Source organism: Capsicum annuum, chromosome 2 (genome assembly GCF_002878395.1).
Source record: "Capsicum annuum cultivar UCD-10X-F1 chromosome 2, UCD10Xv1.1, whole genome shotgun sequence".
Classification (NCBI taxonomy): Eukaryota; Viridiplantae; Streptophyta; class Magnoliopsida; order Solanales; family Solanaceae; genus Capsicum; species Capsicum annuum.
In genome coordinates this window covers 150,692,987-150,717,803 of record NC_061112.1, presented here as the reverse complement: position 1 = coordinate 150,717,803, position 24,817 = coordinate 150,692,987, and the positions used below count along the sequence as shown (strand labels likewise).

Below are 24,817 nucleotides of genomic sequence, written 5' to 3'. Positions count from 1 at the left end.
TCTCAGAATGCAACTTGGTGGGGAATCCTCGCGAATAGTGGATGGATTCTGGTGCCACCCGCCATGTATGTGCCAACAAAGAGTTGTTTTCATCATTTGCTCCGGCTCAAGTAGAAGAAATGATCTACATGGCTAACTCCGCTATTGCTAAGGCAGAAGGAACAGGGAAAGTGTGCTTGAAAATGACTTCGGGCAAGGTCTTGACACTTAATAATGTCTTGAATGTTCCAGAATTACGTAGGAACTTAATTTCTGTTTCACTTCTAGACAAGAACGGATTCAAATGTGTAACCGTTTCTGGAAAAATTGTAATTAGCAAAGGAGAAATGTATGTGGGAAAAGGCTATCTCACCGAGGGCCTTTATAAGATGAATGTAATGACTGTTGAAATAAATAAAAGTTCAAATTCTTCTTATTTACTTGAGTCTTATGATTTATGGCATGAACTTTTAGGCCATAGTAATTACAAAACGTTACGAAAACTGATTAACTTAGAAGTTTTGCCAAACTTTGAGTGTAATAAATCAAAGTGTCAAACGTGTGTGGAATCGAAGTATGCAAAGCATCCTTATAAATCCGTTGAAAGAAATTCCAATCCCTTAGACTTAATACACACTGACATTTGTGATATGAAGTCAACACCATCACGTGGTAGGAAAAAGTATTTCATAACTTTTATTGACGATTGCACTAGATACTGTTATTTTTACTTGCTAAATAGTAAGGATGAAGCAATAGATGCGTTTAGGCAATATAAAACTGAAGTTGAAAACTGGTTAGACAAAAAGATCAAAATGACAAGGAGTGATAGGGGCGGAGAATATGAATCTCCCTTTGCGCAAATATGTGTAGAGAATGGAATCATCCATCAAACTACGGCCCTGTATTCACCTCAATCTAATGGTATTGCAGAAAGAAAAAATCGAACTTTGAAGGAAATGATAAATGTCTTGCTTATAAGTTCCGGTTTACCACAAAACTTATGGGGGGAGGCTATCCTTACAGCCAATCGTATACTCAACAGAGTTCCCCATAGTAAGACACAATCTATTCCTTGTGAAAAATGGAAAGAAAGGAAACCCAATTTGAAATATTTCAAAGTGTGAGGGTGTCTAGCAAAGGTCCAAGTTCCTATGCCCAAAAGGGTTAAGATAGGACCTAAGACGGTGGACTGTGTGTTTATAGGATATGCTAAAAGCAGTAAAGCATGTCGATTTTTGGTTCATTAATTCGAACATCTGGATATTAATGAAAATACGGTAATTGAATCAGACAATGCTGAATTCTTTGAAAACATTTACCCGTATAAAATTAGACATGAACAGTCTAGTGGAGGATTTAAATGACCTCGAGATGAATCAAGTGAGAATGTACATAATGAAGAAAATCTAAGACGTAGTGCACTTCAAAGAATGTCTACTTCATTTGGATCAGATTTTGTAACATTTCTCTTAGAAAATGAGCCTCAAACATTTAAGGAAGCGATGACATCTTCGGATTCATCTTTTTGGAAAGAGGCAGTCAATAGTGAGATTGATTCAATCTCAAGCAACCATACATGAGAATTGATTGATCTTCCTCCCGGAAATAAACCGTTAGGTTCTAAATGGATCTTCAAACGGAAGATGAAAGAGGATGGTGCTATTGACAAATACAAGGCAAGACTTGTAGTAAAAGGCTTCAAACAAAAAGAAGGCCTTGATTACTTCGATACATACTCGCCAGTAACAAGGATAACATCAATTCGAATGTTAAATGCCTTGGCTGCGGTATATGGTCTTGAAATCCATCAAATGGATGTGAAAACCATTTTCCTAAATGGAGAATTGGAGGAAGAAGTTTATATGGAACAACCTGAGGGTTTTGTGGCTCCAGGGAAGGAGAATAAGGTGTGTAGACTTATTAATTCATTGTATGAACTAAAGCAAGCACCTAAACAATGGCATGCGAAGTTTGACCAAATCATGTTGGCAAACGGGTTCAATATAAATGAATGTGATAAATGTGTATATATTAAAGACACTTCAAATCACCAAGTCGTTGTTTGTTTATATGTGGATGATATGTTGATCATCAACAGAGACATTTCTGACATAAATGCAACCAAACGAATACTCGAGAGCAAGTTTGATATGAAAAACCTTGGAGTTGCAGATGTGATCTTTGGTATAAGAATCCATCGAACTCCATAAGGGTTAGCATTGTCACAGTCTCATTATATCGAAAAAGTACTTAACAAGTTCAAATATATGGAATTCGATATTGCCAAGACTCCATTGGATGTGAACTTTGTATTTCGAAAGAATGAAGGTGAAAGTGACTCACAGTTGGAGTACGCAAGAGTATTGAGATGTTTAATGTATATAATGAACTATACACGACCAGACATAGCACATGCTATTAGTAAATTGAGTCGGTACACGAGTAATCCCAACAAAACTCATTGGATGGCAATGAAAAGAGTTTTGGGGTATCTTAAATACACTCAAGATTATGCTTTGCATTATAATAAATATCCTGCGGTACTTGAAGGATATAGTGATGCAAATTGGATCACCGGATCGAACGAAGTAAAATCTACAAGTGGATATGTATTTACTGTCGGTGGAGGAGCAGTCTCTTGGAAATCATCCAAACAGACTTGTATTGCTCGTTCTACAATAGAATCTGAATTTATCGCATTGGATAAAGCCGATGAAGAAGCAGAATGGCTCCAAAATTTCTTAGAAGATATTCTTTATTGGCCCAAGCCAGTGGCACCAGTATGTATACACTGTGATAATCAAGCGGCAATAGGTAGGGCAAGGACCATGATGTACAACGGTAAATCTCGTCACATACGACGGAGATATAATACTGTTAGGAAACTTCTCTCTAATGGAATTATCACTGTTGACTATGTAAAGTCAAAGGATAATGTGTCGGATCCACTTACAAAAGACCTATCTAGAGGAGTGGAAAGGACATCCAAGGGAATGAGTTTAAGGACTAGGACAAGTCAGCATGACAGTAACTCTACCTAGCAGACTGGAGTTCCCAAGAGCTAGGTTCAGGGAGGTCAAACAAAGTTGTGTCGAACAGGTTCAACATTGTCAATTACCCAACTCATTCTCATGATGTAGACAATATATAGTAATCAATGATAAGACTTAAAGTGAAAAGTCTTTTAATGATTATCTAAATTTGGCAGATTTGACCAAATAATTTAATCTATAGGATTGAACTTTTAGAAATCACCTATGTGAGGTCGAAGCCGCTTCAAGGAGAATGTTAGTAAAAGCCTATTCTCTAAGCTCTCATGAAATCGGGACGTGTTCATGGCTGAAAAGAACAAAACCGTGAGAACCATAAACGTTAAAAGGCTGGTTGTGTGACATGTATTGTCAAATACATTAAAAGGCTAGGTGTACATTAAAGCTCGACGGTTCAAAGATATCAAATCTACCGATTGACCGAGTGCATCCGTTGCATGTTCACTACGGAAAGTTCAAAGGGAAACCCACTTATCCAGATGCAATCAGTCTTTGCTTGATGATCACATACTTGTCCGTAAAACTTTTACGAAAAATAGTCATTCCCCATTCATGTGGGGGATTGTTGGGTTCAAAGTGTGAATGAAAAATGGAGAGAAAAATGGTGGAGGGTGTTGAGTAGCAAACATAATCCCACATCGAAAAAATAGAGGGAACATGTCCAATATTTAAAGTGTCACCCAACTCCACTAGTATGAGGCCTTTTGGGAGGTGCCCAAAAACAAATCTGTGAGGGCTTGGCCCAAAGCGGACAATATCATACTAGTGCTGAGTTACACGCGATCCCAACAAATGGTATCAGAGCCCAGGTTCGGGTGTGTCAGAGTGGTGACTGCGGTTGGTGAAAAGTTCCCGGTGTAACGACAAGACTGGTGATTTGTAGGTGGTGCCTTTTGTCGAAAGTCTTCCTGGTGAGTGGTAGTCAGGCGGCGTGTCCCGTTGGGTGATAACAGCGGTACAAGATGTTTAGCAGATCATGTGAAGTGACCTAGTAGTTGAGATTTACGGTTGATGTCTCGTGTCGAAAGTCTTCTTGACAAGTGATGGTCAAGCAGCGTGTCCCACTGGTTGGTAGTGGTGGTACGGGGAGGTCACAAGTGATGTGGTCTTGGTTTAAAGGGGGATTGTTGAGTAGCAAACACAATCCCACATCGGAAAAATAGAGGGAACATGTCTAATATTTAAAGTGTCACCCAACTCCACTAGTATGAGGCCTTTTGGAAGGTGCCCAAAAACAAATTCGTGAGGGCTTGGCCCAAAGCGGATAATATCGTACTAGTGCGGAGTTACACGCGATCCCAACAGAGGGAAGGAGACACCGATTTGGAAAGTGTACTCCCAAAATTGGAAAGCTCACTAAGTCTCTCACATTGGTGGGAGAAGGGAACTTTGGAGTGTTTATAATGATGAACACTTACTCCACATGATAAGTGAGGCAAGAAAATAGAGATGCCTCGCGCCGCCGCCGTCATAGCTCGGCTCGACTTCGGCTTCGGATTTGGATTTGGATTTGGAAAATGATCGATCGATGAGATCTATCTTTTTGGACAAACTTTATTTGAATTCCGAAAAATACTAAAGGGAAAACGCAAACGTACTAAAAAAAATTTCTTTTTCTGTAGTGTTTCGAACCTCCATTTATACATGCATGCAGAATTCGAAACAATGTTTCGAACTGATGCAATACTTCATCGAACTGGTGCCACTGTTTCGTGAACTGGTATGCCTGTTCGGGAAAAGACATGTTCTTTGGATGAACGGACATGAATTTCCAGAGACACACCATTTAATTGAACCAATGCCACCTTTTCAAAGAGGCATGTTATGGCTATATAAACCTGCTTTCATTCACAGGTTTAGATACGAAATTTTCAGAATAAAAAATTCTTCCTGACTTCAAAATTACTCTGTGTGATCAATAAACACGTTCTGTGCGTTCGAAGATATTCCAGTTGTTTGAGGTACCGCTACAATTGGTTTGTTTGGCCATTTTATTCTGGGAGGAAAATTCCGCAACCTCGGGTACAGTGAGGGAAATTATTTCCTTAAGGAAAGTCCGTGAATTCGGGCGACTTGGCCATTTCTGTTTTCATCTTTATTTCTAAAATTCAAATACACCTCTTAGAAAGATCATTTTGATCTCGTGTTGAGGGTATTTACTGCACTTCATTGTGTTCTTGTTTTTAAACATAGAACTAAAGTTGAAGTTGTTATTCTACATATACAGATTCTGCGTACCCATAGAAGGAAATAACATTTATTAATTCTAGAAAGTTTCTACAAAGTTTAAAGACTACTCTTACAGTATAATTCCTTGTTGCAAGAAAAAAATCTATGCAATCTTTGCAAATTGTTTTCTCAACTTAAAAAATTAGAGGAAAATAATTATTGTATAAGAAGATTAAAAATAAAAAGCAACAGGGTAAATAATTAAACAAGAGTTACCTTCAACGCGGGAAAGACTAAGAACGTTCGAGTACCCTTTTTCAACTTCAACTACAAGTACCTTTTTTTTTTCAAACTTTAACCAAATATTTTCCAAATGCCTACTAAGCAGAGAGGAACATTGTTTCCGTCTTTCTTTTTATGATGGCCTGCTGGCTTATTTTGGAAGGAGTGCAAAAATTCTTTGCTAAGAATTGAGATAATTCCAACTTATATCTTGATGGATCTTAGTTTTTCTGATGGACACACTAAGTCTCTTTTAAGAGGTTGCAATTTGAGATTTATCTTCTCAACCGTCTTACTGTTGGAATCTCTCTGGTTTCAGGCACAAAACATCTCTTCTAGTGAGCATATCAAGGAACTCCAAGGTATAGTAATCTTTGTTAGGACATTTAAGTTTGAGTTATGAGCTAGCCCTCCAAGGTGCCAAATTTGAGTGTGATTCTGTTGACCAGTATTTTTTACAATTTTTTGTTTCGAGTTATTATATCTTTTCGGTTTGCATTTACTTTCCTGTTATTTAGTATGAAAAACTTTTGATTTGAGTATTAGCAGAATTTGGTCTTAAATTAAAACTCAATATCTTGAAACTGAGTAAAAAATCCATAAGGAATTTCCTTTTCTTGTTTACTAGTCGTCCTAGTGTTAGTAGTTACAACATAGTGAAAAACTGTGTGTTAAGAAGGGAAAGGGGGCAACAAAAGGAACTGAAAGTTGCTGCACGCTCCTACCGCTTTCCACTTTGCTCTCTAGAAAAGTAGAAGTATGACACAGTTGAGCTAGATCGTGTGCTAAGATATTGCCATCTCTTCAGGAGATTGTTTTATTCTGTTATTTTACATTGTCTCCTACCATCTGAGATTGCCTTTGTACTCAAGTTTCCCTACATGCATGAAATTTGTAATGCCTTGCTAGAAATTCCAATACTGGTTCTCAACAATTTGTTCCTTCTGAAACCATTTGAATTCCATAATCATAGAGCAACATTACCTGTTCTTATGATGTATCTTTGCTTTTTACGAAGCTTGATAATTAGCCATGTTATTATAAGTTTTCCTCCTTAAACCACAAACTTCAAAGTAAATTTGTAGAGCAAACTCCAGGCCCTCCTAGAAAGTATAATATCCTCTAAGCTAATATCTCTTTGATGCATCTTTGCTTTTCGTGAAGCTTGATAATTAACTATGTTATTGTAAGTTTTCCTCCTTAAATCACAAACTTCGAAGTAAATATGTAGAGCAAACTCCAGGCCCTACTAAAAAGTATAATATCCTCTAAGCTAAATCTCTGTGATCGCATTAGCAGAATTTAGTTAGCACAACTTTTTTGGAGTGAAGAGGCACCATTTTTCTATATAGATTTATTCACTTTTTATTTTTTCCAATGTGGTTTTGCAGAAGAGTAAATTTCTTTTTTCATTTATATGGCCCAATTAACAAAGAGAATTTTCAATTCCTTTTCAGGAACATTTTTCAAACTCTCACTAATAATTGTTTTCACATCACACCATTTGAAATATAGGCTTAAGTGGCTGAAACAAGTATTGCAGCCACTTTCCAAGCTAGTGCTGTCAAAGTTTTAATTGATTTGCAATGATCATCCATGTTGCATCCTTGAACCACTATCACGAAGATCATAAATTACCTCTTTAGTTTAGCTTCTTTTGGAACTTTTATGCTTCTTGGTGTAACATCAATAGTGTTTTCAACCTTAACTTTAGTTGCTCAGAGCAGGTGATGGTTTGGGACACTGCTACTTCATCCGCTGTCCGTTCTTCATGCTGTGTAGGAAAGAGCACTGTGCCTGGTGCACCTAAAGCAATGAAGTGTCACGAATCACTGATCTATACTGCAGCTGGTTCCTCAGTTGTTGCAATTGATATAAGAATGATGCGTCAAGTCTTCAAAGTGAACCATCAAGAAGAACTACATTCATTTCAAATGTTGCCAGAGAAATCATTGATCTGTACTGGGTTAGCTCAAAGGTACTCTCTTTCCAATTCATCTGCTGGACTTTTGTTTGACAAGTTGCTACTTCATTATGCATCAACTGGTCTCTGTATTGTCGTGTTTGTTCTTGAGCTGTATCTCTTAAGGTTTGTATTTTATGTTGCTGTTCTAATGGGAAGATAGTTGATTAAAGTCAATGCAAATGGTTGACAGAGCAATGCTTTGGGATGTCAGAAGAGGCAGTGACATACAGATGGGAGAAGCAGTGGCTGAATTAGATGGACATATAGGCAATGTAAATCTCTTGCACATGGATCCCTACAAAATTGTTAGTGGTGGAATGGAGGATCTCCAGGTACATGTTTGGGAGACGGGTAACGGTAGACAAACAAATTCTTTGTTTTGCTGTCCCCGGTGTGATTCCCGTCCAGGCTTCGGGTGTTGTGCAATGGCTGTGAATGGATGTAAAATTGTTACAGCTTGTAATGACGTAAACCATAGTGACCTGTGTTTCCGGGACTTCAACAACGCCGCGGTTCCTATTTCTTCTGATTCAAGCATCCTCCAATCAAAATTTTGGGGTCCTCAAGCACACAGTGATAGTGAAGAAGAATCAGATAATGATTTAGCATAGCTGCCCCCCGAATCTAAAATCTTGCTATTGATTTTCTTCTTTACTTTACACCAATATTTTGAGGTTAGTTCTTTTTTTTCAATCTTCTTACTTAATGTTACAACGTTACTCTTACAGCTAATGTCATGTATAGTGTAGAGTTGATATTTATTAGCCTCTCCAACTCGTAGAAATTGAGTGATCGTAAATGTTACAGAACCAAGATAGTTTTATATTACTGTGTATGACGAATAGTAGTTATTTAAATATTAATTTATCATATTCATCTTATTATTTGTATCGTTTGAATAATTAAACAATTTCTCTCTATTTTCTCAGCATGGTATCAGAACAGGTCCATTTCCATTTGGACTTCCTTCCATGCTCCAAGTGGCCTCGGCTTGAAGGGGGCGCATTAGAGTGAGTTAAAGTCCTACATTGATTAGAGAATGAGCTAGTGGTTCACTCATATGGACTTGGATAATTCTCCTAGGCTCTCCAAATATTTAATACAACGAACGTCAACTTACATCAGATCAGATTTTTCTTTTCAATGTTCTTGAGCTAGTTTATGAGTTTTTAGTAAAAAGAGCATAACAATAGTATGAAAATTTAGATTTCATCCTTATTTGCATGGCTTGCAGCTACCAGCTACTCTCCATCTCAATTTAAATGGCTCACTTTTTATTTTAGTCGGTCTCAAAAAATGACAATTTCTATAAAGTATTTTTTTTATTCAATAATACTTATTCAGTTTAAAAATTAATGGGTAATTTATTCTTTTTTACCTATTTTATCCTTGCTATTATTCATCGTTCAATGCATTTCTCAAGACATGAAAATTTTATTATATTCAAAGGGTGAAACAGTAAATTTACTTAAGTATTTATGGTTTCTTAACATGTGTGTCAAGATAATACTAGACAATACTTGTTGGACGTAGGAAGTAACAATTTAACTTAATATCAATTTCATGATTTATAGCTACACAAACAATTATGCCTCATTTTAGTAGGGCTGAACGTAAATATCGAAAATCGAATCATCAAATCGAAAAAAAATAGTATTTGGTATTGGTAATTAGGTATTTGGGAGTAAAATTTCAAAAGTATGGTATTCGGGTTTGTGCAAGATATTAATATCATTTGATATTCGATAAAAAATTATAATATTTTAAATTTGGTGCAAGATATTAATATGAGTTGATACTCGATATTTATCAAATACCGAATTATTAATTAAATGAAGGTCCACCTTTCGTTTCACAGTTCAGCTTTATAGTAGCATTATTCAAAAGCTTTAATCGGACTAACTCTAGTTACTAAAATACATTTGTTCATCGTGTGTAGGTTATTTTAAAAAATTTAGTCAGATAAAACAGGTATATAGTATTATTCAATATCGTATCAAAGTGAATCTTAATTTATCGATTATTGAATTATTAAATTCAAATTTTGAAAATATTAAATTAAATATCGAACGCTCACCCTACATGTCAGACTGCAAATTTCAAAATCCTTTCTCTTTAAATTATATGTCAACTCCAATTAGATCACCGAAATTGAAACAGAGAGAATAATATACTCCCTCCGTTTTATATTAGTTGCCCCCTATGAACTTGGCACACCCATTAAGAAAATATTAATTAGGGGATTTATTTTATCAAATTAGCCTTATTAATTATACTTTGAAAATATAAATTTGAGTAAATACAATTTATTTAGTGATACGATAAAAACTTGGATTGTATCAAAAAGAAGTCAAAACAGTCCACAAACAAAGGAAAACCCGGGAGCAACACAAACACAAATCTTGGGTCCAACAACAACAAGAAACAAGGTGTAACCAACACCAAAAACACTAACAACAACAAGAGATAAACCACAATATGATAAGGAGAACAACAATAGGATAACAACAATTAAACGATTACAAGATTACAAGAACTAACGGTTTCCCTAAATAACACTAACTAAGACATGAAATATAGAGATAGATAGTGAAACATACACTACAATAAGACCCAAGAACCCAAAGATATATTAAATCTAAGGACCCCTAAGACCTATAATAGCAACACCGTACTCTTACGAAGACACGAGGGGGATTCCACCGCTCAAGCACCATCGTTTCCAAGAAATACACATTCACAAGTGAGTCCACACTTGCTCATGTCCTAGTTTCGGTTTGGGGAGGCTCTCTCTCAAGAGAAGTATTCTTCCATCAATATTCAATAACTAATGAACTAAAATCCTAACATGTTCTATTTATAGATTTATTACAATAAGAGGTAAAAAGACAAAGGAATCCTTTAATGAAAAAGGCACAAAATAGGCGTCCATGGAGTGTGTTTTGGGGTGGCTTTGTGCACACCAAGGCCCTTCTTCACACTTCAATTTTCACACTCCCTCGGTTGCATTCGAAATACTCAAAAACGTCCATCGTTATGATCGTGCCCGTATCATTTAATCATTTAATGGTGAGGTGAGTATTGGAAGAATATAATAAAATTATCTTGATTTTATCAAATGAACAATTAAATTGAAACAAATATTTTTAAAAAAGAGGATCAACGGAAGAGAGTAATTCTTTTTCTTTTCTAACCGAAAAATAAAGGAAAGGGAGTGACTATGGCAACAGCAGCAGCCCATATTTGTACCGCGTGACATTGTTTTTCTAGAAAGCAAACATAGAAATGCCCGCTATGACACGTGAAGGTTTATGTACACGTCAAATGAGAATTTATCCAAATGGATCAGCCACGTCAGATAATAGTGATGGGGATAAAATAAATGAATTATAGTTGACACGTTGCAGCAGTTAAGATTTGATGATGACGATATATATAACACCAGAAAAAAAGAGAAGTTGAACAAGGTACAACACTTTCATTGCAGACCACTGATGATGTTAGCTGTATATAATGTAACGGTGGTACATTGTATTTTGCCTTTGCACAATTTTCAATGAAATTCCCATTTCAAGCATGGGATGGGATAGGCATGGACAACTTCAATCTCCTCTCCCATTCCTCATCCACCTTGAAATCAAAAACAAATTAGTAGACCCTTTGAAAGTAGTTGATGAGTATGTATTCCATTCATTCATAAAAAGCATTTTTAAATATTAAATTAATTTTATTTTATAAAAAAAATCTTGAAGCAATTAATAAAGTTGTTGCTATATAATCAGAAGGTCACGCAATGATAAAACCAGAATTTCACAAGAGATTTGAAATCTAAAAATATAAACTATTATAATTAGCCGAAAGAAATTCAACATATAATGTAAATATATAAGAAATAATTTTAGTTATATATAAATAGTAGTATAATTTCTACCAAAAGGGGTTTGTCGGCTCCCCCGAGGTCAGAGATGCAAGTTGTGAAAACAGTTTTCAATAGAAATGGAGAGTAAAATTGTATATAATAGACTTTTGTAGTCTGATTTTTTTGCGAATCTCGTGTATATCGGAAGCGTTAGTCACCGGGCTCAGTGGGGGATTCAAACCCCTTCAACCGAAAATTATATTATTTTTACATTAATAAAAATATTTTTTATGCATATATAATAGATGTTGAACTCCTTTCGAGTAGTTTAATGAAAATTCTGATTCCGTCACTCACTGAGCTACTTTTTCATTAAAAAATTATAATTATTTGTATATGAGTTGAAGTGTTAAAATCGCTATAATTAGTGTATTTTGGTAAAAAGTGTTGATAAATAATTTCATGTTAAATAAGCACAAAGTTCATCAGGACAAAAAACATTGATGAATTGAGAAACTGAATTAGAAGGCACTTGGATAATATATTCTGAATGGTTTTGAAGACGCACACTGTGTTCATTACTGCTTATTTAAGTAGGCAGATCTGCACTCAGATTCATCTCACGAAGTGTTCGTGTCATAAAATCATAATTACTCTTTTTTATTGCATGGTAGCCACGTTGAGGTGAAAAAAACCAAAACAAAATTCCACTTTAAATTACTTTAATTTATTCATGACTTCTGCACTACCTAGCTAGGTAGTTATATACCCCTAGGAAATGTTGTTAACTATATACTACTAGAGAATTTTCCAATTTCGTTGACTCTTGTGTATAACTTTACTATTAATTCGTCTCAATGTTGAAAATTAAGGGGATTAATTCAATTACTACAATATTACATATATTGTACTTGACATTTCTTTCGTTGGAAACATTATCAAATATATGATAAAGAATAATTATTTTTAGTAGTTAGTTGCAGTTCTAGGATCAATAGGAGAAATGTTACTATACAATTTGAATTGGAAAAAAGTTTTGTTCTTGATGTCTCGTTTATAGTACCATCGAATAAAACATGTTGCACATGTTTGTCATGTAATAACTAATAAATAAGAATTAAATATCAGGGGAGATTGTTTGCATTCAAACTGAAATAATTTGATTGTAGAAAACCACACTCTTTATTCTCCATAATTGTTTGAAGCTATGCAAAATCTAATAATTTATTTTAGGTTAGATATCATATCAGAAACTGAGGAAGATCATAAGAAGTAACGGGACATGCAATGTACATAGACAAAAATAAAAATTAGTGACTGTTAAAAAGTACAAGTGACTAGGTTCATATCCCCATTGTCTAGATCACTATTTAAATAATTCGTCATTCAAACAAAAAAAACGATGTTACCTTAGTACGTAGGGCTGACATATTTTGGTTTTAATAGAAAAAATCAAAAAATCGAATCAAAATTTAATTTTGATTTGATTTTTTTATTTTTCGGATTGGTTTCAGTTTCAAATTTTAGAAATTTGGTTAAACGATTTGATTTTTGGATTTACAAAAAAAAATCGAATAAACTGAAAAACCGAAATTATATAAATAATATATTATAATATATATATATATATAATTTAATATATATGTAAATATACTAAAAATATAATATAAGCTGATATAACATATAAATTATAATCATTTAATAACCCTAAATCCTAATATACTGCTTTGTTTTAGACCTAACAATAACGTGAAGGTTGCAGCGACGCTCAATCATCCCCAGTTCGTCAATTCATTTGAAATTTCAATATCGTCAACGACAGTCGTTTGCTCAGTTCATTTGCTTAGTTCGTCACTGCCGTCGGCCGTCGCTGTCGAGTACGACTACTGCCGTCACGCCAACGATGATGACTCAACAAGGTCGATATTTATGGTTATTTCATGCGTGTTGAATTAATTATATTTGGAAATGAAAAATAGATTTGAAAAAAAAAATATTTTTCTAGAAAAATCATCAATTTTAAATGCTCATTACTTTACTCTATAAAATCGAAATAAAAATTCGAAATAACCGAACTGAATTTGTAAAAACCGAACCAAATAATTTTGGTTTGGTTATAATTTTCATTTTCATCAATCCAAAAATCAAATCGATATTCAACAATCAAATCGAATGTTCACCCCTATTCATACTTGTACGTAATTAAACACTTTTATATATGTATATATGCTACAATCGAAAGTACTGCCGGGGTACTGTATTTTTGTGCTTAAATGCGCAGCACGTCACAAATTGAAGATTGCATATTATTTCAAACGATGTCAAACATGATTCTTTTTATATTGACAGGGCAAAATAAAAAACAAATATTAAATTAATTAATATGCTTCATAACAAAAAAGATGGATCAGGATTGATATTTCGTTTCATTCGCCATTCTTTGAATTGTTTTTTTTAATCAATCACACTATTCCCATCAAAAACTAATAAAGTCTATAAATACTTTGCGAACTTAAAGTTTTTATTTTTTATTTTTTTTCACTGCAGGACTCATTCTGAAGGTGACTCTCCCAACTTGTTAAGGGTGGAATAGTCCCATCACTACACCACAATCCGTGTTGATGCGATCTTAAAGCTTTTAAGGAACTATTAAACGGTTAAATTTCATTGTAGTCCTAATCATTCAAATAACATTTAGTATAACTTTGCTAAAATAAGAATTAAACGGAACGTATGATATAATATGTAAAAATATACTTACAATTTAAATTTTTTTAAAATATAGAAAAAAGGATAAAATTATTGATATTCAATTTTTTTTTCGTATTTGACTAATTTAATTTATGCAATGTACAATTCACAAAATAGAGGCTCTTCTTAACAAAAATTTCTCAATTCTTCTCAAAGCTCAAAAATCACCAAAGTTTTGATTAAAAATGCTATGGAAGCACGGTAATTGAAATTTCTTTAGCGGTAAAAAAAGGAAAAAAAAAATGACTAAAGGGTTAAATTAAGAAATAATTAGGGGGTAAAAGACAATCTAAAAAGTATAGGGGTGGGGAGAAAGAATAATAAAAAATGATAAATAAACAAAAAAAAAAAAAAAAAAAAAACCCGCTAGTTGCACAGCCCATAGGAAATCCAGGAAATAGCCCCTGGTTTTCATATTTCCACTCTGCTTTCAATATTATCAATTCTATCTAAATTTGCCTTCATTTATACATCTCATTTTTAACCCCCCTCAAATCAAACATATCAACCAAGCAACATGCACCCTTAAAAATTGCGCATAGTAAATATCAACAGCAAACTGTTTTTTTTTTATGTAACAAAAAGAAATATTATTAAGTTTTTTTTTTGGCAATAAAGATCATAGTTTTGTTGAATTTATTTTAAGCTGATTTTGGAGTTTGTATTAGTAGGATGAGGATTGAGAAAAATGTAGGTGAAAGAAGAGGTAGGGAATATAGTGACTCGAAGAAAAACCGGAGAAGACAGAGGATGGTGAACCCGGTTCAAAAACTTTATGATACTTGCAAAGAAGTATTTGCTAATTGTGGTCCTGCTGTTGTACCATCTGCTGAAAAGATTGAACGTCTCAAGGCTGTTTTAGGTATACAGTTTTTATCCTTCCCTCCGTTTCATCAAAATGTTAAGTAGTAGTAATTTATTTGAGCTATTTGATATGTTTGTTGCCTCATAAATTTGGCAAAATTTCAGTTGATGACATGATATTTGAGTCACAAGGTACAACCCCTCCAGCATGGTGCATGATCTGGCATTGTTGTTTGGAACAAGTTATCCTGAATTAATTATGATCCGCCCTCGAGGTGGACAAAAATAACACGCTACAATTATGGGATAACTAATACCGGAAAAAGTATCGTGCAATTTTATACCGACCAAACATGAGATAAATTTTATCGTAAAGTTGATTTTAAAATTAATAACCCGTAACAAATGAGCCCTAATTCCTTTCTAAGTTGCTTTTTGACATTATAAATTGTATTTCTAATTCTTTTTCTGCTGCCTGTTTGTACCATTTTGTGCAAAGATTCAATTTTTGAGTTCTTTAAATTACAAAAGGCACGGAAGTAATGCAGAAAGAAGAAGCAGAAGAATGTTGAAAATATTTTTAAAATGGAGGTGTTATATGTGATTTTGCTTTTGACTGTTTTTGTAGATTTGTTACTGGAGATATAGGACCTTTTGTTTGAAGAAGAGTTGAATGTCTCTCTCTATTTGGTTATAGATTCAATGCTGTAGTGGTTATGGTGTTGGACATTATCAAAATTATTAAGAAGCTGATGTTGTTAAGTTTTATTGATGATATCCAATTTTAGCACGACAGAATCTGGTTACCACTCACTGACTTGTTTTGCTTTCTGTTTCCAAAATAACTGTTCATTGGTGTGGTTTCTGTTTGAGATTCTTTTTTTGCTAGTCACAACAGAAAGGAAATTGTTTGAGTGGAATAACTGCTACACCTTTTTTTTTTTTTAATTGTGTAGTTCAATAGTTTTTCTTGCTTGTCATTGTTCAGGGTTTTATGAGGAGAGTACTAGGGCTGACGTGATAATTTACTGGAAGAATGAGAATTCTTGAATAAAATTATATAGGGCGATTATAGATTCTTCGTGTGACCTATAGGTTCGAGCTGTGGAAGCAGCTATTAATGCTTGCATTAGGATAGGCAATCTGCCTAACACCCCTTGGGGTGCGGCCCTTCCCCGGTCCTTGCTAACCGGGACGCTTTGTCCACTAGGCTGCCCAGGCAATTGTATACTCTGGAAAGAAAAATGAGTTTCTAGTTTGTTTTGATGTGAATGCAAAGTACTTACTCCTCCTTCCATGATCTGCAGATACAATGGGTGAAGCAGATGTTGGCTTGAGACCGAACATGCCATATTTTAAGTCATCATCATATGACAGACCTCCTAAAATAACGTACCTGCACCTCCATGAATGTGAGAAATTCTCGGTAAGTGGCCAAAGTGCATTGTTTCACTCCGATACTTGCTCACACTCCGAGTTTATAGTAATAAGTCATATCAACTTAACTTCATTAAGAGATTCGGTGAGGTGAGAATATATTTTATTGTTGTTTTTATAAAAAAGAGTCTCTGTGCAACGTCACTTCATGCATTAATGAATGAGCTCTGTATGTTCTTCTCTTCAGTGTCTTCTTTGTTAGGCTTATAAAGTCTCTTGTTTCTTTGGCAGATTGGTATCTTTTGCTTGCCCCCATCAGCTGTCATTCCACTTCATGATCACCCTGGAATGACAGTTTTTAGTAAGCTTCTTTTTGGAGATATGCACATCAAGTCATATGACTGGGTGGATAACGTTCCTGCTGAACCAACTCCAACTGCTAATCCTTTAGACTGTAAGTTTTTTTAGCTGGAGATTGCTCCGTTAGCAGTTCTTTTCTCTATTTGAAAATGGCATGTGCAACACTTCTAGCCCTGTGATATAAAATAAAATCACTCAGAATTTTTAATATTAGGACAATAGCACGAAGGAACTTGGGAAGTATGAAGAATATCTTTACACTGGGGCATAGTATAGCTGGGTGTCTTGGTGTAATAAGTTGAAGAATTTTCCCTCTATGAGGAAATTATCTTCGTTCTTGTTCATATCAGTCAAAGGGGTCGTCCCTTGTTCCTTGTAACGTCCCGGTGTGCCATAGTCTTCTTTATCATAAGACTTTGCGGTCTCAGTTGGCATATAGATTATTTGGTTTTATATCCTATTTTCTTGCATACCATTTGTATAACAGCATATCTGTTAGATGTATTCTAGAAAATAGGATTGAAGGAAGTATTTAACTTATTGGTGACTCTTTCTTTATCAGATGGGCTTGGGGATTCTACTGGACTTCGTTTAGCAAAAGTGAAGATGAATACAGAGTTTAGAGCTCCTTGCAAGACCTCCATCCTATATCCAGCTGACGGTGGTAATATGCATTGTTTCACAGCAAGAACAGCCTGTGCTGTGCTAGATGTGCTTGGCCCTCCGTATTGTGATCCTGAAGGTCGCCACTGTCAATACTACAATGACTTCCCTTTAGCCAATATCTCAGGTATACTTCTTGTACCAATTACATTCCGTTGTACTTTCGGTTCATTCATGCCCTTGGGACAAATAAGACATTTGTCCTTGATTTTAATGGAGGGCTAGTGTGAATTGTCAAATTCTTTTGATAAAAAGGTCCAAATTAGCCTCTGTTATTTCATATGTAAGAAGCGGTAAGAAAGTATCCAACTTAAAGGAAGAAACATATTTCAAATAGTAAAGGGGTATTTAGACTCTTGGGTTAATGCCTTTTTAAGTAGTAACATTGAGATTTGATTCACCAAATTGTTGACTGGTGGGCAGACAGTTCCAACAGTTAAAAGTGTTTATAAAAATGGCAACTTGCTTGTTATTCTATCTCAAAATGGCAACTTGATTTTTATTCTATTTCTGGGATCACATAATCAGACAAGAAGAATCCTTGATACCTTTTTTCTTGACAGAGTGGTTGGATAGATATGGTAAATTGATTTTGATTGTGTGTACTTGAAAGGACATTTTATATACGGCACTAGCCAGTTCATGCAACTAATGTTAGGCTTTGTTTTGTCCATATCAGTGCCTGATGAACAGAAGGGAGAGTATGCATGGCTGAAAGAGAGGGAGAAACCTGAAGACTTAACTGTAGTTGGAGCACTGTACAAGGGGCCAAAGATGGTTAAGTGAAGATATTATCATATCCACCAAGAGAATTTCTGTGGATGATGACGAAATTTGCAGTGAAGCAGAAGAAGATCAGAAAACTCTTTTTCCTTTCTTCTCTTTCTTTTCCTTGTTTTCCTTCTCTTGGGGTTTGCTGATGTTGTACATATTTCAGACAGGAGGAAACCAACACAAAAATTGAAGCAGTAGTGTTTTTTTTTAACCGTCACATATTTCTGACATATGGTTATGTTTGATCATGTGTTTACCCCATTTTTATGGTAAAATTTGTAGCAGTTCAGCCTGTCCTAAATTCATACTTATCTACTTCAGCAATTTGTGCCCTGGAATCTGAATACGACAATAAATCGGTGATCGATTCAAATCGAACCATAAACGGCCCTACTTGGGAATGAACTAGTAGTATTAATACTACAACATTACCAGATGAAACTGGAGGCTGTTTATAGATCCCGACAAATGGCAGCATAACAAAAATAAAATATAAAAGCACACAATAAAATGAAATAACACAATACTAGCTAATATTAGAAACAAGGCAACCACAATATAATATTATAAACCATCAATTTAAAATTATAGACATCATCAAAATATCACGACCACGAAACTTCACTCGTGACCAAATAACAAATTTATCAATTATTTTATGATTATCTTTTTATTTATTAATTAGATATAAAAATATATATTTATCTATTACGTATTATTTTGACTATAATACAAAATTTTCAAAAGAAAAACCCGCTCTGGTTGATGGCCCGTCCTCTTAAAAGGTTGAAAGCCTGTTGCTGCTAATGTGTAGCAAATATCACAATTTCTTGTAAAATAATTACTTTTTCAGTAGGAACTTTATCTAAATGTCAGAAAATTACAGACATTGACGTAAATAAGTCTACTGATTTGTTTCACCTATTTCGGTATAGCAACGTGTTGAAAATGGCCAACCCAGGTTTCCTACAAACGGCAGGTGGCCTATATTGCACACCCATATATGATTATTCACACACCAACTAATTTAAGATGTTTTTAATGAATGTTTCGGTCGTGGTAGCAATTGAGATTTGAGGGTAAATACTATCTGATTATTGTATTATTAAGTATTCCCTTCGTTTCAAAATAAGTGATTATTGAATTTTTTTTCAAATTTACCCTTATAATTTGACAATCAATTAACTTTTGATAAAGTTATTACAAGGTCAACTTTTTTTTTGAGGGATAAAAATGAAAAATTGTGTTAAATTTATGTCTTTAATGTTTTTTTCTTAATCTTTGTGCCAAAATCCAATAATTCATTTATTATGAAACGGAAGAAGTATTTGTTATGAAATAACTAAAGAATAAAGAGGAAGAGTAGAGAGAATAGAGAGAGTAATTCTTATTTCTTCCCAATGTATTACAATGAAGTAAAACCCTTTTCTTTATAGGGAAAAATTAATCTTGGGTTTGTAATTTTTTCATAAATAGACATACACAATACATGGTAAAGTAGGTATTCACTATATATATGGTAAAGTAGATATTCACTGTATATGGTAAAGTAGACATTCACTGTATATGGTATATTTATAACACTCCCCTTGAATGTCTAATTGATAGATAATGTGTCTAGTTAAAATCTTACTAGAAAAAATTCAGTGGAAAAAAATCTAGTGAAGGAAAAAAATACACATCTCTAACAATACGCATATAGACTGTCTCATTAAAAACCTTATAAGAAAAACTCAGTGGAACAAAGTCTCGTAAGAAAAGGAGAGTACAACGCGTATTAACTCCCCCTAATGAGAACATCCTTGAGCCTTTGCATCCCGATCTTGTGCACCATCTTCTTAAAAGTTGTAGTTGGAAGAAACTTGGTGAATAAATCAGTCATATTATCACTTGAATGAATCTGTTGCACGTTAATATCATCATTCCTTTTGTAGCTCATGTGTATAGAAAAGCTTTGATGAAGTGTGTTTCGTTCTATGTCCTTTGATAAATCCTCCATTAAGATGTGCTATGCATGTTGCATAATCTATGTATAAAACTGTGGGTGCATTGTCATATTTCAAACCACATTTTTCTCGAATAAGATGTATCATGGACCCCAACCATACACATTCTCTACTAGCTTCATGAATAACTATTATCTCATCGTGGTTCAATGAAGTGGCTAGATAGATTGTTTTGTATATCTCCAAGCTATAGCAGTATCCCTACATGTAAATATATACTTTATTTGAGATTGAGCTTTATACGGGTCAGATAAGTACCCAACATTAGCATAACTAACAAAATTGGGACTCCAATCTTTAGAGTAAAGCAAGCTCATATGTTTGATCTCATTTCGATGTCTCCTAGTAGGAGCAAAATTATACCTTGCTAACAAATTGACCGAAAAAAGGCTATATCATGCCTTGTAGTATTTGCAAGATACATTAGTGCACCAATTGCACTAAGATATGATACGTCATAACAAAAGAGTTCCTCATTTTTTTTCTTGAGGTCAGAATGAATCCTTATTCAATTATCCATGTTTCTCATTTAAGCAAATATTCTATTGCTTTTGAAAACTCTCCAAGAGTTTCAATAATTTTCAATGTATAAGCTTATACAATATAAAGATTCTAAATAAGTTTTCCAGAAACTTTTATATACTTCAAACATTTTGAATAGAAAGTTTTCATTTAAATTGTGTCAAGTGTCAATATTCAACATTTCATATGTTACATCTTCAAGCGTATGGACTGCAAATCAAATAAGTTTTACACTTACCAAGATGCATCCTTTCATGTCACTTGGTAAATGTTTCTACGTCAGCATGCTTAAATAAACATAGAACTTAGATCCTCGTAATCTTTTACAATATTGTGCCAATATTGTTTCAAAGATATCATTGATGATGTATCATTTCATATCGGTTCACAGTGTGACATAACATTTTGAGATCTCATTACTTCGTTATTTTCAGGTACCTGAACCTTTCATAAGGTTTCATGAAGTGTTATGTTGTAGGCTCTTCAAGAACATATTGCCTTCTTATTATGATTATTTGCTCCTTATCATTTTCAAAGATTATTTCATTTGGAACCGATTAGTCTACCACACTTCATGCATGCGTAGATTTTGTCCTTTAAGAATGCAAAATATAAGCACTTGTAGCTTAAATATGATATGAAATTTGAGTCAACAAATGTTTCCGACATTTGACTTGAATTATCTTTTGAATGAGGATCTGATGATAATTCCGAACATATTTCATAGCTACTTATAATCTCCCCCTCATGTTAGCAAAACTAACATTTATCCCCCATCTTCATTGAGAAATCCATCTTTGTGCGTCATGGTAAATTATTAATTGTGTATCGCACATCAAAACTATTAGATGGAATAGTTGGTTCCTGACCTTGAACCAATTGAAAGGGAAGAAATAATAATAATTTAATTTATTGGTCTAATGCATACAAGTGTTATTGTATGCAACATATCATATTTCAGACCAACACATAAAGCTTTGTTCTCATTAGCAATGATTTAGCTATTTATCGAAGGCATTCAATGTCAAGCCATCATCATCAAGATTGTCTTGATTACAATCTGAAAGTTATGCTTTTAACTCAATTTTATTAAGCAAGCAATTTTATGAATGTCAAACTACAGGTTGACAATGAATGTACATGTGATTATCTTATATCGATGCATCTTATATATCACATGGCTGGTGAATGAGCCTATATTCACCTTTTATACTTTTCAGATTTTGAGGGATCAAATCCCAATATTAGTTGGTCCAACCAACTTATTATAAGAACAAACAATATAAACAATTCTTGAAGAATCTTTTATTTCTTCAACATATGTACATCTTCAAGATGGCAAATTGTTTATGTCAATAGATTAAATGATTTGTATTAGTAACTCCAAGTTATCATAATATGTACAAAAATTCTTTAGTAAACATAATGCTTATTATTACATGAATTTCGTATCAATAGACAATAACTTTTAGTTTATTATGGCATGTGATTTCATCATGCTTGGGTAAATTTTCACATTCGTGTTTCTTATCACTGTAACTTGAAGACATTCAATCTTTCAATTATTCTACCTCTTTTAGAGGTGAATTGTGATATCTTCACAACAAAGAATACGTTCGAGTGTATATACAGTCACATTCACCCCAAGAATATAGATTTGTATTTATGATAATCGAAATTCTCATTCCCAGGAATGAAATATAATCATGCCTTAAGCATTCTTATTCCCAGGAAGAATGAAATATAATCATGCCTTAACCGTATCAAATTATGATAGCTATTTCAAAAGCAAATTGAGGTATACATATGATTTATTGTTACCACGTTCAATTCAACGAATGGAGCATATTTAATAAGACAGGTTTTATCACTTTTCACCAAATACCCATTATTTTGCCTTAGCCATCATAATATCATCAATATGGTGCATTGAGATTCAAACTCAACGTCTTATTCATATAAAGGTGTCTTAGGCATAAATCGATGGGACTTGAACCCAACATATTATCATGACCCCTTTTGATAATATTGTTCTTGAGGAATAAATTTAAAACATAATGGTTCCAAATCAATTATTTTTCCTCAAATCCAACAATAATTATATTATTAGTAGCAAAAGACAAATAATATAAAGAATTACTCCAACCTACCCAGAGGTCAAGGGTTCGACCCTGAGTATGGACAAACATTCTGTTGGGAGCTCTCCCCCCAAATGGGACCCGATGCGGGGCGAATACGAATATAGTCGAACTCCTAAAAAACGGGTATCGGACACCGGGTGGTTTAAACCAAAAAAATAAATATAAAGAATTACTAACCTTGAAATTCTTTAGATTTATAATCTCACCTATTTGACAGAGTCTTGTGTTGATTACGTATTATGAAATAACTAAAGAATAAAGAAGAAGATTAGAGAGAATAAAGAAGTAATTCTTATTTCTTCTCTTGAGGGATGTATTACAATGAAGCAAAACCCCTTTATTTATAGGGGAAAACTAACATTGGTGTTTGTAACTTTTCCATAAATAGACATACACAATATATAATAAAGTAGGTATTCACTCTATATGATAAAGTAGACGTTTACTATATGTGGTATATTTATAACACTATTCATTAAAGTCACGGATTGTCTACAAATACCACAAAGGGGGATGGATTGACATCATATAACCTAACATGGCTTAGGTCAGGGCACTTAGGACCAGTTTGGTCATAATTTTTTTTAAAAAAAATTATTTTACTTTAGTAAAAATTGGGGTATTTTGTCATGAAAAATTCAAATTGTTTTTGAAAAAGTTCACTTTTTTTCTAACTTCAATTTCAATTTAATTTATTGTTACAAATGACCTTATTTTTTTATTTTTACAAAAACACTCTATTAATTTCATCCAACAATCGGAGTTAAATGTTTAACTACCATGTCATCCACTTCTTCCTACTTTCACTGATAAAAGACCTCAAAATTGAAGACAAACCTTTGATTTTTTTCTTCTTCCTCAAAATCTCCTCATGATACAATGGAACCTTAATCTGTTTATTCTTGCTACTCTTTATGCAACACCAACAACAAAGACAACATTATTGTCTCCTCCCACATTTGATGTATCTTATAGGTAATTAATTAAGTTGAGTGATTTTTGTAGTTTTTAAATACAAGGGGTATAAAATTATATTTTAAAAAGGTCTTTTCAAAAATCTAAAAAAAAAAGACATGGTCAAATATAACTCCAACTTCAATTCCAACTCAATTCCCAAAAAAATAATTTTCATGACCAAATGTCTACTTAATTTTTTTTTTTTTTTATAAACTGTGAAAATTACCATTAGCAAACAACAAAGAAAAGTATTTACAACTAGAGCACTACATGGAGAAACCTACTTTTCAAAAAGGTTAGTTTCTCTCTTATAGTCTCAACAGGTTAAATAAAAAGAAAATTTATCTAATTCGACAGTTTTTGTATCAACTATCTACATTTACAAGTTTTTTCAGTCTTCTGTAATATTGTTATTGTTATCCTTTCAACTATTTTTTTCTTGATCTGAATTATTGCAACTCGCACAACAATTGTTATTCTCGTAAACAACTTTCAATTCTTTGCTATTCATGTATGGTAGATTTTAGCTCCACATACTTGATACAAGTACGATTACGTAGATGGACTTATGAGGGCGTATGTTAGACCCAAGACTTGGTGTGTGCAAACGAAGTGAAAAAGAGCACCTAAATGGACACGAAAACCGTCCATACATAGCACTCCAAGGGCGCCTATTGAAGCATTTGACTAAGGGGTCATTTTGGACATTTCACAATTTATTCTGTAACCTACTATAAATAGAATAATGTAGGGTTTTAGTGATTAGTTTTCATGAATATTGAAAGTTGTAACATTTGAAACACTCTCTCTTGTGAGAAAGGCCCCATGGCCGAAACCTAGTAACTAAGGATTTCAACTTGAGTATGGAATCACTCATGTTGAATTTAAGCTTGGAAACGTTGGATGTTTGGGATATCGAGGTCACTCTTGTTCCAGTGTAAGGGATAGGTGAATTGTTGTGCGTAGTGTTAAGGGTCCAAGAGTGGAATAGGCTCTTGGGTTCTTAAGATTATGACTTCATGTGGTCTATCTATCTATCCCTTTGTTTCATCGTAATCGTGCAGTTGTATTCTTGTTGTAACCGTTTGTAGTTTGTCTTGTGATGGTGAACCCGTGACTTCTTGTTGTTATCATATTGTTCTTGTTTGTTTATA

At 33.8% G+C, this 24,817-nt stretch overlaps 2 protein-coding genes across 3 annotated transcripts in view; both read left to right on the top strand.

Moving 5' to 3' along the window:
- Positions 1-8,805, top strand: part of LOC107860550 (nuclear distribution protein nudF) — a 16,143-nt gene extending 7,338 nt beyond the window's left edge. For both annotated transcript variants that reach the window (XM_047407543.1, XM_016705945.2), the window contains 4 exons: positions 5,803-5,845; positions 7,211-7,461; positions 7,640-8,123; positions 8,379-8,805. In XM_047407543.1, the coding sequence (XP_047263499.1) occupies positions 5,803-5,845; positions 7,211-7,461; positions 7,640-8,060 (715 nt within the window). In that variant the 3' untranslated portion in view covers positions 8,061-8,123; positions 8,379-8,805. The remainder of the gene's footprint in view (positions 1-5,802; positions 5,846-7,210; positions 7,462-7,639; positions 8,124-8,378) is intronic.
- Positions 8,806-14,445: 5,640 nt separating this feature from the next.
- LOC107860549 (plant cysteine oxidase 2) lies at positions 14,446-18,342 on the top strand. The gene is made up of 5 exons (XM_016705944.2): positions 14,446-14,921; positions 16,171-16,289; positions 16,532-16,694; positions 17,163-17,390; positions 17,943-18,342. Exons 1-5 carry the CDS (start codon positions 14,732-14,734, stop codon positions 18,047-18,049), a joined length of 807 nt encoding a protein of 268 aa, XP_016561430.2. The 5' UTR covers positions 14,446-14,731; the 3' UTR covers positions 18,050-18,342.
- Positions 18,343-24,817: the final 6,475 nt, after the last annotated feature.